Source organism: Fistularia commersonii, chromosome 17 (assembly GCF_037954325.1).
Source record: "Fistularia commersonii isolate RoL2024-O1a breed Wild chromosome 17, RoL_Fcom_v1.0, whole genome shotgun sequence".
Taxonomy (NCBI): Eukaryota; Metazoa; Chordata; class Actinopteri; order Syngnathiformes; family Fistulariidae; genus Fistularia; species Fistularia commersonii.
In genome coordinates, this window is record NC_141300.1 from 16,458,990 (window position 1) to 16,481,741 (window position 22,752).

General features: G+C 45.6%; 3 protein-coding genes across 7 annotated transcripts in view; 1 reads left to right on the forward strand and 2 right to left on the reverse strand.

Annotated features, from left to right (window-relative positions):
* The window catches only part of chd2 (chromodomain helicase DNA binding protein 2), a 33,187-nt gene extending 26,272 nt beyond the window's left edge, over window positions 1-6,915 (reverse strand). For 2 of the 5 annotated variants that reach the window (XM_086162734.1, XM_086162728.1), the window contains exons 1-4: window positions 6,549-6,911; window positions 2,171-2,450; window positions 723-793; window positions 500-560 (exon numbers count right to left, since the gene is read on the reverse strand). The gene's annotated coding sequence lies outside the window, so the exon portion shown is untranslated. Of the gene's footprint in view, window positions 1-499; window positions 561-722; window positions 794-2,170; window positions 2,451-6,108; window positions 6,185-6,548 lie in introns of those variants that run through there. The other 3 variants (XM_086162732.1, XM_086162730.1, XM_086162729.1) reach the window with 3 other exon arrangements.
* Window positions 5,997-10,710, forward strand: fam174b (family with sequence similarity 174 member B). The gene is made up of 3 exons (XM_086162736.1): window positions 5,997-6,631; window positions 7,810-7,941; window positions 8,707-10,710. Exons 1-3 carry the CDS (start codon window positions 6,360-6,362, stop codon window positions 8,708-8,710), a joined length of 408 nt encoding a protein of 135 aa, XP_086018862.1. The 5' UTR covers window positions 5,997-6,359; the 3' UTR covers window positions 8,711-10,710.
* A 1,057-nt stretch (window positions 10,711-11,767) lies between these two features.
* Window positions 11,768-21,575, reverse strand: st8sia2 (ST8 alpha-N-acetyl-neuraminide alpha-2,8-sialyltransferase 2). Its single transcript, XM_086162735.1, has 6 exons — window positions 21,230-21,575; window positions 19,868-19,921; window positions 17,905-18,039; window positions 17,580-17,837; window positions 14,858-15,151; window positions 11,768-13,020 (listed from the first exon to the last, which is right to left on the reverse strand). Exons 1-6 carry the CDS (start codon window positions 21,325-21,327, stop codon window positions 12,720-12,722), a joined length of 1,140 nt encoding a protein of 379 aa, XP_086018861.1. The 5' UTR covers window positions 21,328-21,575; the 3' UTR covers window positions 11,768-12,719.
* Window positions 21,576-22,752: the final 1,177 nt, after the last annotated feature.

Sequence of the window (22,752 nt, forward strand, 5' to 3'; positions counted from 1 at the left end):
ATACTAATTCAACCAATATACAAGGATTAATTTAAAATCACTTAGCTGTGTGTCTTAAAGCTCTAGCTTAATACATTGACATTCAAACTCAACCATAAACTGCAAATAATAAGCTTCTTATGTAAGGATTTAAATAGCGTACAATGACATAGGACCGAAAGTGGTATGTTCTCAACTTTAGTAATGGACAAATACCTAAGATTTGTACTTTGCTGTGCTTTTGAGTGCATTGTTGTGAAACAGCAATGAATTTCGGGACTCAATTTTGTTAAAAACAAGTGTGCTCTTAAGTTAAATGGGTGTTCAAAAGTTACAGAACAATTAACAACCTTACAATTGGCAGTGAAACAAATGTGCAAAAATGCACTGTTAGCTCTTCAGGTGGTCAACTAGGATAAATTGGTTGGTTTGCGGTGACCTTTTTGACGCAGTTGAATGGGCAGATTTAGAGACATAAAAACTTTCAGGTTATTTGAACTATATTGAAAGTTGTACCCACAGTGCTGTGTGAATCCTGCAAATCCACCAGTCCACCACTCTGTCGTCGCAAAAGTTCAACCCTATAAAGCAGAGAAATCAAGGTTCTTAGAAAATAAATTGTCATTAACATAACCTGCTAGTTCCATTGCACAAGCGGCAAAGATATAGTTATAGTTGTAACAATTTGAAAGACAAGGAGCTAAAAATGTGCCTTATGGGGGCTTAAAAATATAAGAACATACCATTTCACTTTGGGACAACGCCATGCTTTCTTCTCTGACGCAATCTCGCCAAGGACCAGGAAGAATCCCTGCTGAAGAGAAAATCAACAAATTACAAATTGGGAGCCTACATTGGGAAAAACCATCAATAACTTATTGGTTGGTAAAATCCTTCAACAATGTCATTTCAGAGATCATTTAAATATAATTAGCATATTGAGAAAACAATTAAGATGTAAGGTGCACGTTTTTGGAAAATGTTTGCCATTCGCAATCTTGGTGTTGGCAAAATGTTTGTCGCCAAAACCAAGATCCAATGGAGAATATGGTGGCCAGAGAGGACATTTTGTTTTCTGCAGTGTGGTACTAATCCTTTGGATTTAACAATAAATTCAGAATACAAATATAATTTAGAAAATGTACTACAAAACCTGTTTTACCATGACTTGCATCAGGCTTTAAATGTGGATAAATCAACAATCTCATCAAAGAGACGTGGAGACACACAAGGAATATTGCTTTATTTCTATAATACTTATACAGATATCTTATATTTTCGAAAATATACGTACTTGTATGGATGGTTTCTAACATCAAAATTGTCTTTATGTGAGCTGGAGGTTAAATGTGAAGTGGAAAAGATAAATAAATGTAAATATTTAAATTACTTCTTTCAGTACCTCAAAGGGTTAAAAGCCAACACCCTGTTTAGTATTTCGAAGTACATCTAAGTTTATTTAACATATAGAACATTTATTCGACAAACAGTTGAAGTACAATCCAAGTGTGACATCTACAATGAATAAAATCCTGTGGTTTGATGTGTTTAAAATACTTTAATGTATTGTCCCGATTAATTCCAACCTTAATTTTAAACAAAATGTATTAAACATTCAACACATATTTAAACCGTGTTACTGTCAACCCCTGAACACGTTTTGGGTGGGATTATATTGAAAAACAATTTCTCGAATATTTTTCCACATTTTCAGGTCGATGAAAAACCCCAGAAAACCTAACAAAAAGAAAAAGGGGAAAAATACCTGACGCTTGATGTGTTTATGTCCCAAAAAAACTCGATACAACGTCGAAAAAACGATGAAAATAAGGTTAATTTCCTTGTTAAATCCCAGCCGAATTCAACAAGGGCATTTGCCCTTTCAAGGACAAAGCAAATTTTAAATGCGTAGGTTGAAATATCCCCGAACAGGTCGAATAAATATCCACCCGCTCGAATAGAAACGACATAAAGTCGAAAGAGAAGTGTCAAACATCCATTTTCTATCAACTAAAATAATATTAAAAGCATTTTTTTACTATCTGGACCGTTTTCTTTATTCTTCTCTGACAGCACACCCTGGCCATTTTTTACAACACTGCGTCGAACTGTCGTTCTTTCCACCATATTGCCATACGCCGCGGATCCGCGCTTTCCTGCCACTAATGTCCGATTCCTCGAATGTTCTTACCCATTTCCGAGGCCGTGGCTATCCCCCGTCTCTCTGCCCCGGCCGTCGTCGTGTATTTCGGGCGTTTTTCGCCGTGGCGGTGGGGGTTTTCGGCCGCATCGTTCGGCGCTTTCCTCCCCTCAGAGCTCGGCTGCCTCCGCTGCTGTGTTGCGTGTGTCGTCCTCTCCGCCGCTCCCAGAGCTCATATCCTTCAGCGGCTCTGCCCACTTTCCTCTCAACGTAAGCCAAACTCCACTTCCTCTCCAGCTTCGTCTTGCTAGCAATGGCCGCCCCGCCGAATCTGTAAACCGGGGTACGGCAAAAAAAAAGAAAAATAACAATAAAAACACAATAATCTGTGAAAAACACGACGTTTGTGTTACTAGAACAACAAAGAACGGGATAGACTGATTTATTTGGATTTATTTTTTTTCACCCTTGACGGATAACACCCTCTCGTTTATTTGAGCTACATTTACACGTTAGCCCCCTTAGTTTCACATTTGCGACCCGATTAGCATTGACATTTATTACACTTTCTAAATTGTTTTACGTTATTTCAGGATCATGACTGCATGTTAAGATAGACCCTAAATGTTATTTTCTGTTGGCTTTCATGCCACAGGTTTAACTCAGAAGGAGCAAGGCCCCACTGCGAATTGATTTGGAAAACCAAATCAGGCTCTGTATGTTTATCTCATCACGAAATTATGAATGTACTGGCAGTAACATCTATTTTCAATTGATTACAACATACCCGGATCTGATGCAAGTTTGTGATATGAATGTGTAAATGCAACTTTATTGTAATTGCTTTTGCAGAGATTTGACCCTGACGAAGTCTGTGCTTTACATTTGAGGGTTAACACGCACCACACTTGGATGACTATCACAGTTGTCCTTTAATTTTGGTATTTCGTAGGAAAGGGAATTAACGAATATGACCCGCACCATTTGGCCCGCTCCGAACCTTATTCTAGTGCAAGAACCCGGTTTGCCTATTAGTAAAACTACCGAGTCGGGCATGAATTGCATTACTTGTTTTCGTCAAAGTATTTTGGTTGAATCGAACCAGGGGTTCAGCGGGGGCAACCCAAGTTAGAAAGGCTTTCGCTGCTCAGTCTGTGCAACCTTTGTTGGGCTGTGCATGGAGTCTGGTATGCACTCCACCCCCATCGCCGGCCAATGAAACATACAACACCACTGCGCATGCCTCTTCTGTGGAAGATTTCTATTTAAAGCTCCTCAGCCTAGCAACAGGAGGACCGTCTAAGTACATTACCAATCAGGGTTTTGCAAGTGCAGCAAACATGGCCTTACCAACAAACGGGTTATTCGAGTTTAACCACAGAGGCTACCAATCGTGTTGTACAACAAACCGACAATCTCTGTATGAACTGGCAGTGCACCTGAAGTGTGCTAATTACATCGTCGAAGGAAGTCGGAAAAATCCCAGATATGCCCCAGACCAAATTGTCATGGCTTCATTAGCCCATGCTCCACCACACCACCATGTTTCAAGAAAACAAGCCAAATTTTTCTTGCGCACATTCAGACAAGACTACTATGCTGTTTCTCGAGAACACCAACTATACAGGCTTATGAAGCACTGGCCGCAGGAATCATCAAGGAAAAACAATGTTTTGTTAGGATTTTTTTAAACTGCAGGGAACCACATTCTCTGCCTCACAATATTCAGCATGCTCTAGAAAGACTTGAACAACAAACAAAAGAATGCACAATGAGAGGCAATAAAGGGCTCAGTTTGTCACACAGAAGTGAACCAAACAACTGTTGCACGAGGGTGTGCCTCTCAAACACTGCATATACAAACAGGCTGGGCTCCGTTCATGCGTATTGTATTTCCAAATTCCCAACCCAACGTAACGTTTATAACAAATAGCCTTTAAAAATGACTGTTAGCAGATGCATCCGGCTGAATTGGATTGTTAACTGGTGCGACTGTTCAAAGAGAAATTTCGACAGCAAAGAGAGCAAAGTGAAGATCCAGTGATTGGTATGCAGGGACCATAACATTTTAATATCACCAATTATTAACTCTCGGTTCATGGTAATATATTTTCAAATCATGTCATTTCATGGCTTGAGAAACATGACCTTGTCTAAAGTCATTTAACTTTTTTCCATGCTTGGTAGTTAAAACATAATCAAAATGCATAAAGAAGATTTCGGTCTAAAAGCCTTGCTGAAGAGGTTACACAGAGAAAACTTTTATTTTTAATTTTTTCCAATTTTGTTATTTTTAAGTACTGGATTTGCAATGTTGATATTTTTAAATGTTTAAACGTTCACTTTTAATACTATTACTGCTGCAGAGCAAATTGGAAACCCAAAAAACAAGGGCAGTTGGATCCAACAACATAACAGAAGATGTGAGCCACTGAAATTTTCACCACTGCTGCTGCAGCTCAGGATCATATTTTCCCTCGTGGCGAAAGACTCCAACTCCACATCAATAATGAATCTGAATGTGAAATGAAGCTGCAGTTGTTCTGCTCTATGCGCTGAGCCCCAGTCCCAGACCACTCAGGTCCACTGCTCTTTCTTGCAGCTGGTCTAAAGCCGACAGTCCAGTCCCTCTGACATCAGCCTGCTGGCCAAACAGAGCTGTTGTTATTTTGTGCTGCCATCTGGTGGGCTGTCATCAAATCCAATGGGGAACACACCAGGCCAGTTGCAGAAGCTTCACACTCATTATTAAATTCTGTCATCTACTCCCCACTTTTAACTGAAATGAGCCCCTGCATTATCAAATACTGCAATGAAAAATTAAATGATATCTTTAAAAAAAACAACTGCGAGTTCTTGTTGGCGCAGATGACGAGTGACTTCAACTGTGGGAAGAAAGACAAATGTTGGCCTACTTTTCCACTGCAGACTGTAAACATAGCTGGCGCAGGGAGGTAAACATTAATCAGGATAAAATATTTTCTATTTCCCATATGTCCGCTGAGTGATGACTGCTAATTTCGGTCCTAAATGTTGGGATTTTTTGGAGGGCGGGATTTGTTGTGATGGGCCTCCAGTCTGCTGCCCTGAAGAAATGGTGCCTGCTGTTGCTGGTGAGTAAACAAATAAAAGGGGCCTTCACATGCTGTGGGGAATTAATCTACAGTGAGTGAAATCCAAAATGATCACTAAAGTGGTGGGAGAAAGTGTTAGGATAAATGAATCGATAACAGATAAATAGTATATAACAACAACAATAGATAAAAAATAAGAGTGTATGACATGTGACAAAGTTTGCCTGTGGTTCATGCAGTACTCCAAAGCACTCCTATATTATTTTTATTATTTATTTTCATCACATCTTTACGGTGTGTAGATATGGATTAACACCTATGACAATTACCACCATAACTTCAACTCTGATCAATTCACAATTCACGTTACAGCTTACCTGTGACCTCAACCCACACTTCTGAAACTATTTTGTCACACTAAGCAAGAGAAAACCTCCGAATGATTGCTCCTGTGATTAAACCAGAGATTGTGTCCTGAAAGGTGACACAAGTATGCCTCCAATGCAAACACTTGCAGAAACGTGTGGGCTTCATAGTAAACTCGGAATATTGATGAATACACGTACATAACACGTCTTAAAAAAACAACAACTCCCAAGCATTAAAAATAAGTGTTGTTGAAAATAATTTGATCTCCAGTATCAGACAAATCTTGCAAACCTTTCGGAAAACATGAACCAAAAAAAAAAAGAAAAAGAATAAAAAAGTGTCGTGTCGATATCGTTGGGATTAAAGGGGACGGATTAGCGAAAATTACGAGGTGCACCTGAATGCAACACGGCTACTGATAACGTCCCCCCTCCCCTTCAGTACCGGGAGGAGAGGCCGGCCCACGGAGCGCTTCCGGAGGCGGATAATCCCCTCCATCTCCGCACGAACCGCGAAAGCAACCGGGAGGAAAATATTTCGGCTCACCTCCGCGGAAGCACGGTTATTTCTGCCTCCTTCCCGGAGGCGAGAAGTCAAATCAAGTTGAGTGAAGGGGGTTCGGGGGGGGTCCGCCATTCGGGAGATCTTGGAGGTCCGGAGAGATGGCCGCCGCCGGCCCCGAACTGCGTGACGGGAGTCCGGCTCCGATAAGCGGCTCCGAGATCCTGTAAGCGGCCGCCACCGCGCTTCGGCCATTCGGGAGACACACCGCATCGCCCGCGTCCTTCCCCGGCGTCATGGTAACCCCCCTGGCCCTGCTCGTCGCGGCGCTGTGGAGCGTCAGCGTCCGCGGGGAGCCCCAAACCCTCCCCTCGCCAGCGGTGCTCCTGAACGCCACCTCCCCGCCGGTCACCCACCGGGACGCGGCGGCGAGCAACGTGACGGAGGCGGCCGTGGGCTCCCGGATGTCGTCCCTCATGACCTACCTGCCCACGCTGAAGAGCGTGGTCGTCCTCGTCTGCGTCGTGACAGCTGTTCTCATCACCTGCCTCGTCGTCAAAGTGGTCAGGTATGCTGAAAACGCATTCACAGACCCTTTATCATCATCATTAATATTATTATTACCACAATGAATATAATTATTTTATTTAAAAATCGAAATCCTTTTTATGTATTTCACTTGAAACCCTTTGGAAATACGTCACCGACGTCAAGGCTTCGTTCCGCCGTTGGAGGTCCGGGCCTTATTAATCTCCCTCCTGGGAATTGTAGTTTTTAGGCGCTTTGGTGCGCCTACAAATCATTCGCCTGAAAACCAGATGACTCCTAATCGATAACTTTTATGGATTCTAATGGCTGATGAGCTGTGCGCGCCCAGTGTCTTCTAGTCTGTAAATAAACCTTGTGTCTTTTTTTTTTTTTTGAGTCAATTGTAATCCAGTGTGATCTATTGACGCGGCTGTTAAAGCTTAAAAGAAGCGGAAACATTGGGATTATTCTTGTACTTTTAACTGCTCATGTTTATATTTCGGCATTTTAAATGGTTTTGGTCAACCCGAGGAGAAAGAGTATATCTGAAATAACTAGAGTGTTATTAAAATAAGATACAATACTCAGTGAAAAGGTGCTGAACAGCTCTCATCAACTAAAGCATTAATGTCACAAAAGGAGAAGGAAATTACAACCCCTTACATTTAAAGCCATATATAATGCGAATTTATGTAACATATACATACTTTCCAAATGTTTGTATTTGTATCTAAAATAACTAGAGTGTGATTAAAACAAGATTCAATACTCAGTGAAAAGGCGCCGAACGGCTTGCATCAACTAAACCATTAATGTCATAAAAGGAGAAGGAAATTACAACCCCTTACATATCAAGCCATATATAATGCGAATTTATGTAAAAAATACATTCATTCCAAATAAAAATATTTAGCTGTAGCAGCAGCGTTTTCTATTCAGTGTCAGCTATATTTCTAATCAATAAAGAGTTTGAGTCATGAAATCCAATAAACCCATCTCATTAAATGTGAACATTTTCTAGTTTCTCCATCTTCACATGACGGTCGAGCCATCTGAATCTGTGCTGCATGGAGACTTGGAGACATTTTCTGAAATTAACGGGCATCATCGATGAAATGTCTGATGGAAATCAATAGTTTCTAATTAGTTGGCTCGTTTTTGACAGCGCAGTCGGGAAATGATGATGTTTCTATATAAAATGTCCTGCTTTTTTCACAGATCTGGGAGACGAATCCGGAAGACGCGGAAATACGACATCATAACGACACCGGCGGAGCGCGTGGAGATGGCGCCCCTCAACGAGGACAACGACGAGGACGACGACTCCACTCTGTTCGACGTCAACTACAGGTTCGTGGACGCCTGACAGTTCGTCTTATTCGTATCCTAACATACCGAGCTCAGTGTTTGCAAAAAAAAAAAAAACTTTCTTGGGCACGCCCACAAGCAGCCAAGGACATTTTACCCTTTCTCAGTTTACTAAGTCAATCTCTGGTATGTCACATTTGCCCCGACACAGAACAAACCCCGCTCCTGGAATGTTAAACGCCCTCCACTTGTATGGCGCGTTCACATCCAGCGTTTTACTCTAGATTACATTCTCACAAGCCGATAGCAGCAGAACCTCCACGCGAGGTGTGTTTTTTTTTTTAATCAAAACCATCGACTTAAAAAGCAGTTTTAATCCCAGAATAGGCTAAATTTGTTTTTGCAACCACTGCAATTGAGATCACCTGATAAACCCATTCTGTTGCAGGAAGAAAAAAAACAAACAAAAAAAAAACCTCGATAACTGCGAGGAGAGTAGCCGTCGGCGTCTTTTGAATCAGCCCTGGAAGTTTTTGCGGAAACTCATTCATGCATCCTTTCTTTTTTGCACGCCAGGGGAAAGCTGAGTGTATTAAAATCGGTTTACATAAACCCGTTTCCTTAAGAGTTACATAGATAAATGGCTTTTTCGAAGCCCGAGCTCTTCTCTGTTGACTTAAGGTTCCACCCTTCCGTCCTTGTATTGTTCTCGCCGCTTCCTTGAGGAAGCAATGACGGCTTGTTTTCCTTGCCCTTGAGCCAGGGAGTACTGCACAGTGAACACTTTTTCTTCTCTTTTCTCCATAGGTGAATACCAGCGACATCCACTCCTCCTTTTCTTTCCTGGATTCCAGCCCTGCTTCTTCGGTGTGTTTGCCCCGACCCCCTCGAACCCGTTCTGTGCTGCTCGCGCATGGCTTTCCTCCGAGTGTCAACAACAGGAGGCGACACGGGTCGTCGATTTTACCGACTGGTCATCAATCGGCCCAACGTGAACCCCTCCACCGACCCCCGCATCTTTCCTCCCACGTTGCACATTTCTACTTGTTTGCAGCTCATCGGGCGAGGATGTACAGCGGCATCTCGTGCACAGTATTATACGGGGCGGAGCGTATCTTTAATCATACTTGTGATCCTTTTTTCAGTTTGTGTTACTAAATATATTTCTTTATAAAAAAAGAATAGCGAGGGCCAGTCGAGGTCATCGGGTGAAGCGCAGAGGCGCTGAATGCTGAAGAGCAGCAAGATATGTTATTTTTAACTAAAACTTTTCATACAAAAAGTTCCCCTCTGTGTGCTAACCAATGCGCGCACACACAAACACACCGTCCTCTTTCCCGACGTATGAAGTTGTGGTATATTTTTTTACCGTGTTTCTTGTTTGATACGTCCTAATGTTGCTGCTATATCTCAGCTGTACTCTTTAAATATCCGCAGTAAAAGAATACTGACATGCCGTATTGTTTGGAGGAGAAAAGCGGGATGCCCGTTTGAAAAAATCTGTTGTTTTTGCTATTTTGAAGTTTGATTAACTTCTCGCTGTTGGGGGAGGTTGCATGAGTTTGGTGCGGAGGGAAGCGAGTGAGCACCAGGACTAATCACATTACCGATTATTCTTTATTTTAAACCACTCGCCACGCTGACTGGATAAAAGCCTCCTCGCTGCCTCTTCAAATGTCAGATAAAGGCCGAGGGGATGGCAGTTTTATCGATCATCAATCACCGCGAGATTCTAGTGCTTGTTACAGTTTAATCCGCTACATCGGGCGCAGCGTTGGAGGCTGACGAATCAAACCAAAAGACCTCGGGGTTCGCGGAGCGAGCGCCAGCAGTCCCGTTTAAAAAAGAAAAAAAAGAGAAAATCTCAGTCAGATGATTTCACAATGGAGGTGTTATTGGATCCCAGGAAGTCTAATTTCGGCCTGTTAGACAATCACTTGAGAACAGTTTCGCATTTCACGGGCGATATTATCGCTAATCGATCGCACGTCCCGAAGCCCGTTGTTATCCAACACGCTCGATTTGGTTTCATTAGTGGACCGAGGCGCCGCGTTCGCCAGGACACGTCCCGTGGGCGGATCGCGTAAATCCCACGTTTACCACCTCAAATCGCGACGTCAAATGAACGGGAAGATGCAGAGCTGCGTTTCCAGTACCTTTTTAATTCAAAACACACAAAAAACAAGAAAGCATACAACCGTCGCTCCATGGAAAACGCCACGGCGGAAAGAGTCTGGATTGAGTTTCCACAGCAACTGCTGCGGGTGACCTTCTGATATTACTGATAGTGCAGCTGAGCCCGCCGGACTGCTACCACCACTCCCACATCCAGTCTTTTTTTTTTCTTCTTAAATACACAAAGACGTACTGTCTAACACTGGATAGCGTCACCGTACGCACCATTCGTCCTGAACACTCCGACGAAAGCTTGTGCAACGAAAGACTTGATTTTGGGACGCGAGCACCGCTAACGTCGAGGTTAAAACGTATTCTTCTGTCGATCATGAAAGTAGAGAGGCTTGTTTTTGTTAGTTTTGTGTCATTGTGGAAAATCCATGTACATTTAATGATTCTTTTTTTTGCCCTTCTCTTTCTGTCTTTGCCCCCAACAACAAGTTTAAATAACTGCGGTAGCTATTTGGGGAGTTTGCCACTCAACCTGTGTCGTAAAGACGACGGTAAACGGCGTTATTCGGGTTTATTGGCGACACATCCGCGCTTGACGTTTGATGTCGCGTGTTCCCGCAACTGTTTCCTCTATTTCCATTTCTTTTTCTTTTTAAAACACAAATAAAACGGCGTCTTTTTGAAGTGTGAAGCTGCTCTGTGGGTGACACATTAAGTGTGCGCGTGTGTGAGTGTGTGTGTGTGTGCGCACACACATTTGTTCTCTGATACTTGGTGCAATTTCCACCTCCAACAAATACAAAATAGCGACGGCTGAACGGCGCAATTCCTTCATCCGCAAGTCGGGGAGTCTTTCTAAAGCCGCTAAGCCTGCAGATAAACATGCACAAGTTATTTTGTAGGGGGTTTGGACGAAAAACAGCTGCCATCAAGTGGGCACACACACACACATACACACACACACACACACACGAACAGAAATCGTGAAGGAAGAAAAGTTAAAAAGGATTATCTTCACAGCATAAACCCCAGGCGAAGCCAACATTCTGGATAAATTAAGTTTTATAGTGTAAGTCTCACATACTGTTTCTGTTTCCCCGAGCCTCCACAGTTCAGCGACACATTCACGGCCTCAGACTGCTGACGTCTTACGAGGCTATTCTTAACTTAATTGGCGGCGTCATTCGTCCGTCGTGTAAATCTACAGGGCGCATCCTGACAAAAAACAAACAAAAAAAAAAAAAAAACCACTTGTGCAAATCACGAGGCTGCTGGTTTCACTGCAGAGCGCTCAATGTTTCTAAAACAAGGGCTGGAATCTGAAGAATATACACTGCTCAAAAAAATAAAGGGAACACTTAAAAAACACATCCTAGAACTAAATGAATGAAATATTTTTATGAAATACTTTGCTCTTTACACAGTTGAATGTGCTGACAACAAAATCACACAAAAATGATCAATGGAAATCAATTGTATCAACCCATAGAGATCTGATTAGGAATCACACTCAAAATTAAAGTGTAAAAACAAACTCCAGGCTGATCCAACTTTGATGTAATGTCCTTAAAACGAGTCAAAATGAATCTGTGTTGCTTCCTGAGTGGACACTATGATTTCACAGAAGTGGGATTGACTTGGAGTTACATTGTGTTGTTCAAGTGTTCCCTTTATTTTTTTGAGCAGTATATATATATGAAAAAAAAAAAACTAGTAGGTTTAAAAAAAATGGACCTTAAAGTGTAGATGGAAAAACTTCTTTATTTTTTTTTTTTTTGTTTTGCACATTCTGTCCAGTCTTTGCACTTTGTTTTAAAGTTATCAAAAAGACCAAATGTTAATTTCTTCCTTGATAAAAACCCAGAACATTCACCTCTGTCTGCACGGTGTTTACTGATTGTAGGCACGGTGTATCTGCAGGATCCAACTCGAGATACATGACGGATCTCACGTCCTACAATTATTAATTGCATGGAACCGAAAAAAGGTTTTAATTCCACCACGGTTGAAAACGTTTCCAGCTCAGAGACGACCGTTCTGCTGAGAAACTGACCAGGTAAGTTTGCGCTCGGCAAACGCGCTTTGTGTGAACAGCTGGCGCCTTCCTTTACACTCACGAGGCTCGTGCACATTTTACCCCGTCCTGCCCCCGGGCGCCCACGGTAACCGTGCGTCGATCGACGACCCGCTCGAATGAGGGGTCAAGAATTTCCCCCGAGAAGGCCAAACACGAAAACGGCATTACAGAAGCCAGTATTTGAAGGGGAAAGTCGTGACCTTCATTTCGCAGGGTCCGACGTGCCGCTGTGCACCGTTAAACGTGAGCGTTTGAACGCGTCTCTCGCCATCAGGCGCCTCGGTTTGTTAAGTGCTTCCATCTTGTGGCCCGACCGGCGACTCGCAAGAGCCTCTTTTGGCTGCGGCGCTGAATTACATTGAATTAACCAGTAATAAGCGCCACGGTGTCCTGTGACCAGTTTAAAAATAAGTATTGTTGAATTATAACCGGATAAGAACACCGAGAATCTACATGGCTGGCGCCGCCGACGGAGGGGAGCCTCAGAACCCCTCCCCCGGGCGCCTGGAGACGTTTGACTCTAAGCAATGTGCGGGGAAAAAAAAAGCCCGGTTTGGCGACTGAAAATAAATGAAATCACAAAACGACTGGACTCGGAAGCTGCCGGAGAGGGAATTCACTCTCCGCCTCGCGGCTCGCGGCCCTCGCAGGCCCCCGTGTGGAGCCGCAACGCGCCCCGCTTGTGCAGAGCGCTAAGCGTCCTGAACTCCAGCGGCATGGTGTGTGGACTGGCGCTGGAGGTGTACTGGTACTTCAGGGAGTCGTAGTAGTGGTACTTGACCGGTTTGCCCCGTTGGTCGTTTGCGAACGGCCAGAAGCCGTAGAGGTGGATCTCCTCGCAGAAGCGCGTGGCCAGCGTGTACATGAGGAGCCCCGTGGTCGGACGCTTGATGTGGACGTTGTTGGTCAGCCAGTACCTGGTGAAGGAGACACCAATTGCACTTTCAGCTGGCGGACGAAATAAAACAAAAAAAGCTATCAGTTCGGGGTGGTTATTGAAGGACGTAAAAGGGACGGCTTTTGACAGCCATGGAAGTTGAAACGGAAGGCGAGGACGGGATGGAAGCTGCGATCCAGAGGTGCTGGATTAGCAATAGAACATCTCACATGAATGGCCTCCTCTAAGGGAATCGATCTGCAGCTTCTCTCTGCAACAAAAACAAACGTTGTATTCCTCCCACGCTGGAGGCGACATGAGCCGCTTTCGGACGGAGTTCCGCTCTTTCACAGGCAGTGATGGACCGCGGAAGGGACCGGTCTGACGTGCACCTTAAGCGCCACGCTCGGAAATAAAACCCGCAAAGAAGAAGAGGACACAAACAACATGGAGAGCGAAGCTGCCTCAGCACTCGTGTCCTGCATAGTGGGAATAATAACCACAGATTATCAGACGGGTTGAGGTGTTTTTATCTCTTCCCTGCACCGCGGGACATCACAACAAGTATCTGAGCTCCACAGAACCGTCAACAGAACCCTTCCTCGGAGTAGGAGCTAAAAAAGTTGTAGGAACCCAATCCCTGGTTCCTGTGGCGTCCCAGCGCATCTAGAAACGGCCTCGTTCGAGGAAGCGTTCTTGGAGTTCCTACGGCGCGAAAGTGGGTAATAAAGGGCGAGATGCAAAACGCCGGGGCTGTTGGTTCTCTTCCACTTTCCGTCTGAAAGGTCGTGTTGATATGTGGAAAAAAAGCTACGAAGGACAAACATGGGAAACTTCGGAGGCACCCCGGAGGGAATCCGAGATGGTTCTCACTTGGCATTCACTCATCCTCCACTGTTAGCTGGGACTTTAAGCCCGGGAGACTTCGCTCTTCCAGGCGATGCCGTACTAAATACGAAACGCGTGGGTTTTTATACGAGCGGCAGGCAAAACAGGATTATTGTTCGGCCCCTCCCGGGTGAAGCGCCGATCACACGGGCTGCTTCTTTCCCCGTGCGGATGCGAAATGCCTTAACGAGGAAGGAAGGCGAGGACAGGAAGAGAGACGGATGGAGGGAGAGGCTAATAAACCACGCCGACGCGCTCGGCGGCGGCGGCGGGGCTCATTATCGACGCCGCCGCAGCCATCTGGCCACGCAACCTGATAGCGACCACTATTTCGGGATGACAACGGATCCCTCGGGAAGGAGGCGGAGAAATGTCGGCCTGTCGGTCGGTCGGTCGGCGAACAGCCGAGGTTAGATTCTTTGCCGCAGCTCGTTAAAGGAGCAGTCTTGAGATTTGTTTTTTTTTTTTTCCCCCCTCAACAAAACAGCAGCGGCAGAGTTGCAGTTTCTCCGGTTGCTCGGCAACTTCCCTGACAACAGGACTCCAGGAGGATACTGATGAGCAGAGATGTACCGACGGCGCAGATTGCTTCTTGAGCCCTCCCACCTCCGAGCGGTTCTCATCTTTATTCAGGTTAATTAGAGAGTTTAAGAGGTGGACGTGGGTTGATGGGGGGTGGATGCTGCTGAGCAACGAGCATTAGAAAGTCAGGCTTGTTGGATCCCGGTTGAATCTACCAAATGGTCCAAAAACAGACCCCAACCAACATCTCAAGGACACTCGGGTCGTACCACTCTTTTCCCCTTCGGGTAACTTTGAGTGACAGATGGATAAATCCACCCGACATGGTGTTAGCATTTTACAGCTCATGCACGCCATTCAATTTCTCTGAGTTTCGCAACCGGTAGCTAAAACGTCAGATCAATGCTCGCTTAACTCTAGAAAGTAATCGTCGGTCTTTATGGCACCGCGTTCCTTTTGCCGCTTACCCTCGGACGGCGTGGAGGAGTCGCAGCGAGGGGAAGGCCGTGCGCACGTCCACGGTGTGCAGGAGGATGAGCCGGAGGGCCCACTCCACCCGCTCCTCTCCGCCTTTGGCCATGAAGGCCGGGATCCACAGCACGCTGCCGCTGAGGCTCCGCAGCCGCCGCAGGAAACGCTCTTTCCACTCGGCGCTCACCAGATCCTGGAACGCCCGCTGCACCACCGAGGGGTTCATGGTCACCAGGTTGGTGCGCCGGCCCACGTCCCCGGAGTACTCCTCCACCGGCGCTAGGTTACACCTTTAAGACAAACATGAAGTGTTTAGCTGTATTGCTACACCCGGGTTACTACCGATCGCGTTAAATCAGTCGCCCGGCTGGAATCGCTTAGCAACAAAATACCGAGAGGAAACAGGGATTTTCTAAAAAAAGCAAAGTCAAATGAGTCAGAGCGAAGCGAGCGGCGTGTAGCCCACGCCACCGGAGGCAGGGGCACGTGTCGGCTTCGACCGGCCGACAATCCTGACCCGCAAAAGGAAGGGAAAGGAGCACAGCGGGCTTTCCGAAGTACCGCCTCGGTAAGACGGTCTCCAGAGAGACGCCGAGGGAAACGGACCGACGTCACCGGTTAACTCCTGATGCAGGCGGGGTCTAAAAACCTCTCTTTAAATTTTAAATTCATCACCCACGTGCGTGTTTCCCGACTCGAACCGTTTGCGTCCGCAAATCCGCACAGAAACAAAGACAGGCAGCAAACGGCGTCTTGTTCATTTGTCCTTTTGCATCCCCCCAGGACGCCGTCTCTCGCCGCCAGCTGCTGTGTCGCAGCGGGGCTGCAGGACCATCGCCGCCATCGAAACCCCACCTGTTCTCCTTCAAACGCCCCCCGCTGAGCCGGAGCGAGGCAAAACAGCGAAACAATAAAACAGCGTGGCTGTCGTTCCTAAAATGTCCACTAGTGGCCGCTGTTGCTCTGCTACTTCTGTTTTGCCCGCGATTTCGAAGCTGCAGGATTTAAACCGCTTTCAAACTTCGTCAGCTTTTCTTTTTTTTTTTTTTTTTAAATCCTGTCGGAAACGCCGGAATCAACCCTGAAAAGTACGAAGCGTCAGCCGCGTCGATGCAGCAAACACAGTCATCTGCCGGGCGTTATTATTTCGCCGCAGCAGGTGAAAACCGCGACCTCTGCCCCTCGGACCGACACGGGTCGCGTTTGGAGAAGACAAAAAAGACGAGGGGGTCGATATCAGGACGATTTTTCCGGCCGATCAAATTACCGACCGCCTCGCTTCCTGCTTCAGAGTGGCCGATCGATGGCGGGACCGTTTCCCATCAGTCATGCCTCTGCAGGGAGTAGATCGCTGCGTCTCCCCGCTCGACGGTGGCAAAAAAAAGAAAAAAAATCACAATGCATTCCTTCATCTCGGATTAGTTCTGAGTGCAGGCCTGATAATATGCCCCCCGGTGTCAGAGCAGGACCAGGTAATCAGAGCCGGTCGGCGGCTTCGGCATGTTCGCTGTCAAATGAGAGCGGGACCCCGGAGAGAAAGCGCAGCTGTCTAAGAGGAACGGGGAGTTTCCAGCTGGACGGCAAGGCTTTTTTCAAAAGACGACAATCTAAAGCGTGATCGTGCACTGGCTGCTCTCACTGGCAGCGCGCCGACGACTTTTAATAATTAAAAAGTATCGCCCGGTGCCTTTGGAGGCCATTAATATATTTTCAGCTAGGTAAGCATCAACAGCAAATCATCCTGGAGTGAAAACCCAGATAAGGGTTTGTAGCACCAAGTGAGAAAGATGGCCGGGAGAAGAGCAATAAGTCCTGACCGTGGAAATCATCTGCTGATCTATTCCATTAACAGGCAACTAGAACTCGCAGGTTCCCGTCATCAGTACTTTTGTTATCTTATACACTCAAATATACCATTCACGGTCATTCACACATCATATAGCGCACAGGTGTCAAAACCCAAGGCTCGCGGGCCCAGATGTGGCCCGCCACATTGTTTTATGTGGCCCGCAAGAAGGTCTTAAAAAGTCGAAGGCGAATATATGTTTGTGCTTGAAGGAGAAAAAGTGTTTTTTTGTGTAATGCAGGGGCGGCAAAACTACGGCCCGCGGGCCACATCCGGCCCGTTGGTCCTTTTAATCCGGCCCGCCAAAGATTGGTAGCGAATTCATACTTGATGTGAATGATTGAATGATTGGATCGATGAATGTGGGAGCTCAAACAGGAGATTATTTCATTTTTGGAGCTACTTGAGAATTTTCCTGAGTTGATTGACACAGATTAGCTTTGTGATTTAGCCTTTACTGTGGACATACTGACACCCAGGAATGAGCTGGACGTGAAGTTACAGGGGAAAAACTGGTTTGTGCATGAAATGCAAGCAAACGTCAGAGCTTTCAGAGCTTTTTGACATTGGAAGGTTTGATAAAGTCTGATAAACACTGTTAACAAATGTGTTTTTTTTTTTTTTTTATGTATTGTATCTTTCGGTGACCCGAAGAGAGTACAATCTACGTCGACATTTTGACACTAAACGAGTACGCCAAAGCTCGCCTTCCAGAAAAACAACAAATTGTCCAAGAATAAAAAGCATTCACTCCCTCCGATGAACTTCCTGCTGTTTTTCAGTGGATCTCCGTGCTGATGCGGCCGGAATCGTACCAGGGGTCTTTCTTGCTGTGAGGCGGAAGCATTTTTAAGACTTAACGCTGTAAATACCTGATCACAAAGTCGTGAGAGTCGATCTCGGGCCCGCAGCTGCTGTTCAGCAGGATCCCGGAGTTCCCCACGATGGCGCAGCGTCGGTGATGCTGGTTCTTCATGGGGGAGACGGTCGGCAGGAGGCGGTAGAGGTTTTCCGAGACGTTGGTGGTGCTGTGGCGGTCGAAGACGTAGTGCACGACGTCTCCCGGTTTCAGCGTGCCCTTCAGGATGGAGATGTCTCTCTCCGGGTCCAGGAATCGGAGGATGTGTTTCCTGCGCGGACCAGAACTCTCAGACGGGCTGCGAGCGAAGCTCCGGAGCGGCGGGACCTCGGCTCTACCTGATGAGGACGGAGAGGGTCTTGTTGAAGGTCCAGCCGCAGGACGGGGGTTTGGCGCTGGCGCCGGCGCTCCGGTTCACTTTCACTACATCCGGTTTTGTCGAGACGCCGGGAATGGCGAGCGTCGCGGTCTTCCTAGACGAGACAGTAGGTAGAGAGCAGCCGTTGGCCAAACGCAAACACACCGTTCCCACGTCCCACCAGGAGGAGAACCCGGGGAAGACCTAGGACGGGCTGGAGGGACCGGGTCTCTCGGACGCTCGGGGGACGCCTCGGGATTTATCCCGGAAGAGCTGGACCAAGTGGCTGTGGAGAGGGACGTCTGATGAGGATGAGGTGAAGATGGATGGATGGATGGATGGATGGATGGATGGATGGATGGGTGGGTGGACGTTTGAAGATTACCCGCATTGTTTGGGATTTTACGCAAAAAGCAATAACGGATGACTTGGCCTAAAGTCGTCAACAAACCTTGATACAATTTATATTTTTGATAATCCTTTCCATGAGAAGATGAAGTCTCTACATGACATATGAATGACAGAGTGAATGGTTGTATATCTCAATATGCCTGTACTGTAAATTCCATGCTATAAGACGCCAATTTTTTTCCAACACGCTTTGAACAATGCGGTTTCAACAACGACATAGCTAATTTTGGGATTTTTTTGGGGGGCTATCAAGTTTCACGCCGCCAAAACATTTAGCCCGGGTCGCATCGGACCGATGAGATGACCGTGAAATTCTGAGGCCGTTCAATTCCGACACCGAAAAAGACGACTTGAATGGTTTTGGTGGACAGGAGGAAGACCAAGATAGCCATCAGCTAGCCGGCACGGCTTTTAGTCCAGTTTCCTCAATAGTCTGGAAATTACGGTAAATGAGAGCATGAATGATTATTTCTCTAAATTATAATGAGTGAGTGACAGATTGAATGGTTGCTTGTATTTACCATAATGTCTGGACTATTGAGCGCCCCTGAATATAAGCCGCATCGGCTAAAAATAACTAAATAAATATATGTGGACATCTATAGGATGCACTTGTCTGTAAGCCACATGAGATATTTACACAGAAAGATTGCACACAAACATTGTTTAAATGAAATACATACAGGTAACATCCACAAATGTGTACTCGAAATGCTTTTTTTCCTGAACAGTGCCTGAAACACGTCCGATGAGAAAGAATAATAATAAATGACACAATGAAAAGTCCATCCATCCATTTTCGCCATTCAAGTCGTCTTCTTCGGAGTCAGAATCGAACGGCTTTCTCAGAATTTCACGTCAATTTCACTGGTCTGATGTGACGAGGCTAAATAAACGTTTTATCGGATCGAAAATCTTTAACCTTAAAAAAAAATAAAATAAATAATAATCCAGAAATTAGCCGCATTGTTATTTAAGCCGCGTTCAAAGCATGCAAAAAAATTAGCGGCTTATAGTCTGGAAATGATATATGACACATATATATATATATATATATATATATATGTATATGATGTGAATGTTTGTCTCTAAATGATGTATAAATGAGCGTGATGGATCCAGGGTGAACCCACCTCTCGCCCGCGACCCTGAGCGATAATAAAACACCTGATTTTTCCTCTTCACGCGATGCAAGAAGATGTGAAAACGTCCGCTTTCAAAATAGAACACGAGACAACTCGGCTGTTTTTTTACTCTCAAAATAATCCGTCCACGTCCGTCCGCTGAACGGCACGTCTTGTCGGGGCGGTGATGTCATTTTTCCATTTATTTTAAAATTCCGATCGTCTCGAAAAAACCAGACGCCTTCCGGAAGCGAACGGTAATGAGACCCTCGACGCGGGCGACTCGCTCGGTTCCACGGGCCGAAAATGATATCGAAGTGACAATTAGTTTCCCGCTGCTGGAGCACATACATCTGTGTGTGTGTGTGTGTGTGTGTGTGTGTGTGTGGAGATAATTGAATTTCAGACCTGTGCGGTTTGGGGACGAGCCGGCGAGAGTTCATCTTTGAACGTCCGGCGTTTCTGAGAAAGAAGAGAAATAAAAAGAAGTGATTGAGCGGTGAATCGCCGGCGGCGTCATTTCTCGGACGCTATTCCGAGGTTTTCCCGCGACGACGCGCGAAAACCTGCAAAACTCGCCGTACTTTCCGCCGCCGGTACCCACCAGACGGCGAGAGACACGGAGGTATTTTTAGACGAACCCACCGTGGGCCTGTTCGCTGATGTAATGAGGAGAAACCTGCCCTTAATGGATCCCCCCCCTCCCGCCCACGGAGGCTCGGAGCGCTCTTTGTTGGGTAAACTGGAAGGAAACTGCATCCGGAGGCCGTTCCTCTCCGTCGCCCTGACCTTGGCGAGGAGCCTCCGGGGCCGGGGAGACGTCCAGACAGGCAGGTGGGCCGGATTATCCGGATCCGCTGGCGTTGTTGGCGGTTCTAAAAACCGGCGTGGTAATTGTATCTAGGCTGCGGCGGCGGTGAGACGGAGGAGGGGGGGTTTGGTTCCAGTTCTCCTCTCCCGTGGCGACACACTCCCCCCAATATGACCTCATTACAAAGTGAGCCACACACAGATAATTGCATTCAAGGGCTGCATGTTCTTGCAAGAACGTCCTTTTTGGGGTTGGATGGCGTCCGCTGCTCCGTTTTCTCTTCTTGACGCCGAAATTAGGATTTTATTTCTTTTATTTATTACCTTTGGGCAAGTGGGGCAAGTGTGTGTGACAGGGAGAAGATACAGTGTGTGTGTGTGTGTGTGTATTGCAGCGTTCAGCATCCAAAGCTTCTCCTAAAGACAACCCAGAATGTTTTTTCTTTCTTTTCCCAGCCCCCCTTTTATATGTTGCCCTTCTCTGTATCCACCTGCACCCCCAAACCCCGCACACACACACACACACACACACACACACACACACACACACACACACACACACACACACACACACAAAGGGAGAGTGAATCCTATCCCGCATGCGGGCTGCTGCAAGACAAATAACCCCGGTCCGTGGAGACCCTGCTGTCGAAACAGCTGCTGCACCCCGAGTGTTCAAAAAAAAAAAAAGGCTTACACGCACGCACACACGCACGCACGCGCATTGCCGTAATTCATTCGCCACCGCACTTTTCGATGCGTTGAAAACCCAAACACTTGAAAAAAAAAAAAAAAAAAAAAAAGAAAATCACCCTACCATCACACACACACACACACACACACACATGCGGACGAGAAAACAATAGGGTTCCCAAAACACACACACACACACACACACGCGCGCGCACGTCTGCACGCGCACACGCACGCAGCGCAGATAAATGACTGCGGGACACTTACGCGGTTTCTTCCTCCACTTCTGCAATATCGTCAATGATCAGAAGCACGACGAGCAGCGTGAGCAGGCAGAAGAGCAGCGTGCGGGATGGAGGCGGCATGGTCGTCTGCGGCCGCGGGGGGGGGGGGGTCCCTCCTCCCTCCGCACGCACACGCGCATGCACGCACACGCACGGCTACATCAACCTTCTTGTTTCCCGGAGAAAAAATAAAAAATAAAAAAAAAAAAACACAACAAAATGCACTCTGCTCGTCGCTTCCGCTTCCTGTCCTATAGACTCTACCGGTGGACCCGCACGGTCCCGCACGGTCCTGCCAGTCCACGCGGAACCCGCGGCGCCGCTCCCCCGGTCAAACTTTGGAAGCGCGCACCCACGGAGCCGCGGGACGTGGACCGGCCTTAAAGGCGCAGGGCCCCCCACGCAAAGGAGGCGAGGAAGACGTAATAATAATAATGACAATCATAATTATAATAGTTATAATAATATTAATAATAATAAACCTGAACTCTCGATGCGGAAAATAAAACTATAAACAGGTGAGAGGTTGTAGTTCGGCCCGAGGTCACCGTTTCCGGTCAATCAGACCTTCCATTTCCGGTCTATTTCCTTTTTTTTTTCCTAAAATGTTATTTCCTTTTCAGCGTCCTTCATGACAGACACAAAACCATCATTTACACATCCAATAGCATTAATTTTGATATTATTATTATTATTATTATTATTATTATCAATAGTAGTAGTCTATTTCATTATGATATTATTATTTTTATCGTTGTAAACAACAACAACAACAACAAAATAACAATAATAATAATGATAATAATATTAATAATAATAATTATAATAATAAACCTGAACTCTCGGTGCGGAAAAAAAACTACAAACAGGTGAGAGGTTGTAGTTCGGACCGAGGTCGCCGTTTCCGGCCAATCAGACCTTCCATTTCCGGTCTATTTCCTTTTTTTTCTAAAAGGTAATTTCCTCTTCACCGTCCTTCATGACCAACACAAAACCATCATTTACACATCCAATAACATTAATTTTGATATCATTATTATTATCATTATCTATAGTAGTAGTAGAAGTAGAAGTATATTTCATTATGATAATATCATTTTTATCGTTGTAAATAACAACAACAACAACAACAACAACAATAATAATAATAATAATGATAATGAACCCTGAAATTTTGGTGTGGAAAAAATATCTACAAACAGGTCAGAGGTTCAAGTTCGGACTGTTGTTATTTGTTAACAACAAATAATGACTGTTGTTAAATGTTATTTTTTACTTCAGCGTCCTTTATGACCGACACAAAACCATCATTTACACATCCAATAGCATTAATTTTGATATTATTATTAGCAGTTGTAGTTGTAGTAGTAGTAGTAGTATTAGATTTAATTATGATAATAATAATAACAATGATGATAATAATAAAACACACCACATGGGGTGCTGTTTTCCCTTTTTAAGAAAAAATTTGGCCTTTCACCAATTTATTCATTCATTCATTATCCA

Coding starts and splice junctions, on each gene's coding strand:
- fam174b (XM_086162736.1), top strand. CDS start 6,360: ATGGTAACCCCCCTGGCCCTGCTCGTCGCGGCGCTGTGGAGCGTCAGC. Junction 6,632..7,809: donor CTCGTCGTCAAAGTGGTCAG/GTATGCTGAAAA, acceptor CTTTTTTCACAG/ATCTGGGAGACGAATCCGGA.
- st8sia2 (XM_086162735.1), bottom strand. CDS start 21,327: ATGCCGCCTCCATCCCGCACGCTGCTCTTCTGCCTGCTCACGCTGCTC. Junction 19,922..21,229: donor GAAGTGGAGGAAGAAACCGC/GTAAGTGTCCCG, acceptor CTTCTTTCTCAG/AAACGCCGGACGTTCAAAGA. Junction 13,021..14,857: donor CTCCTCCACGCCGTCCGAGG/GTAAGCGGCAAA, acceptor CTCCTTCACCAG/GTACTGGCTGACCAACAACG.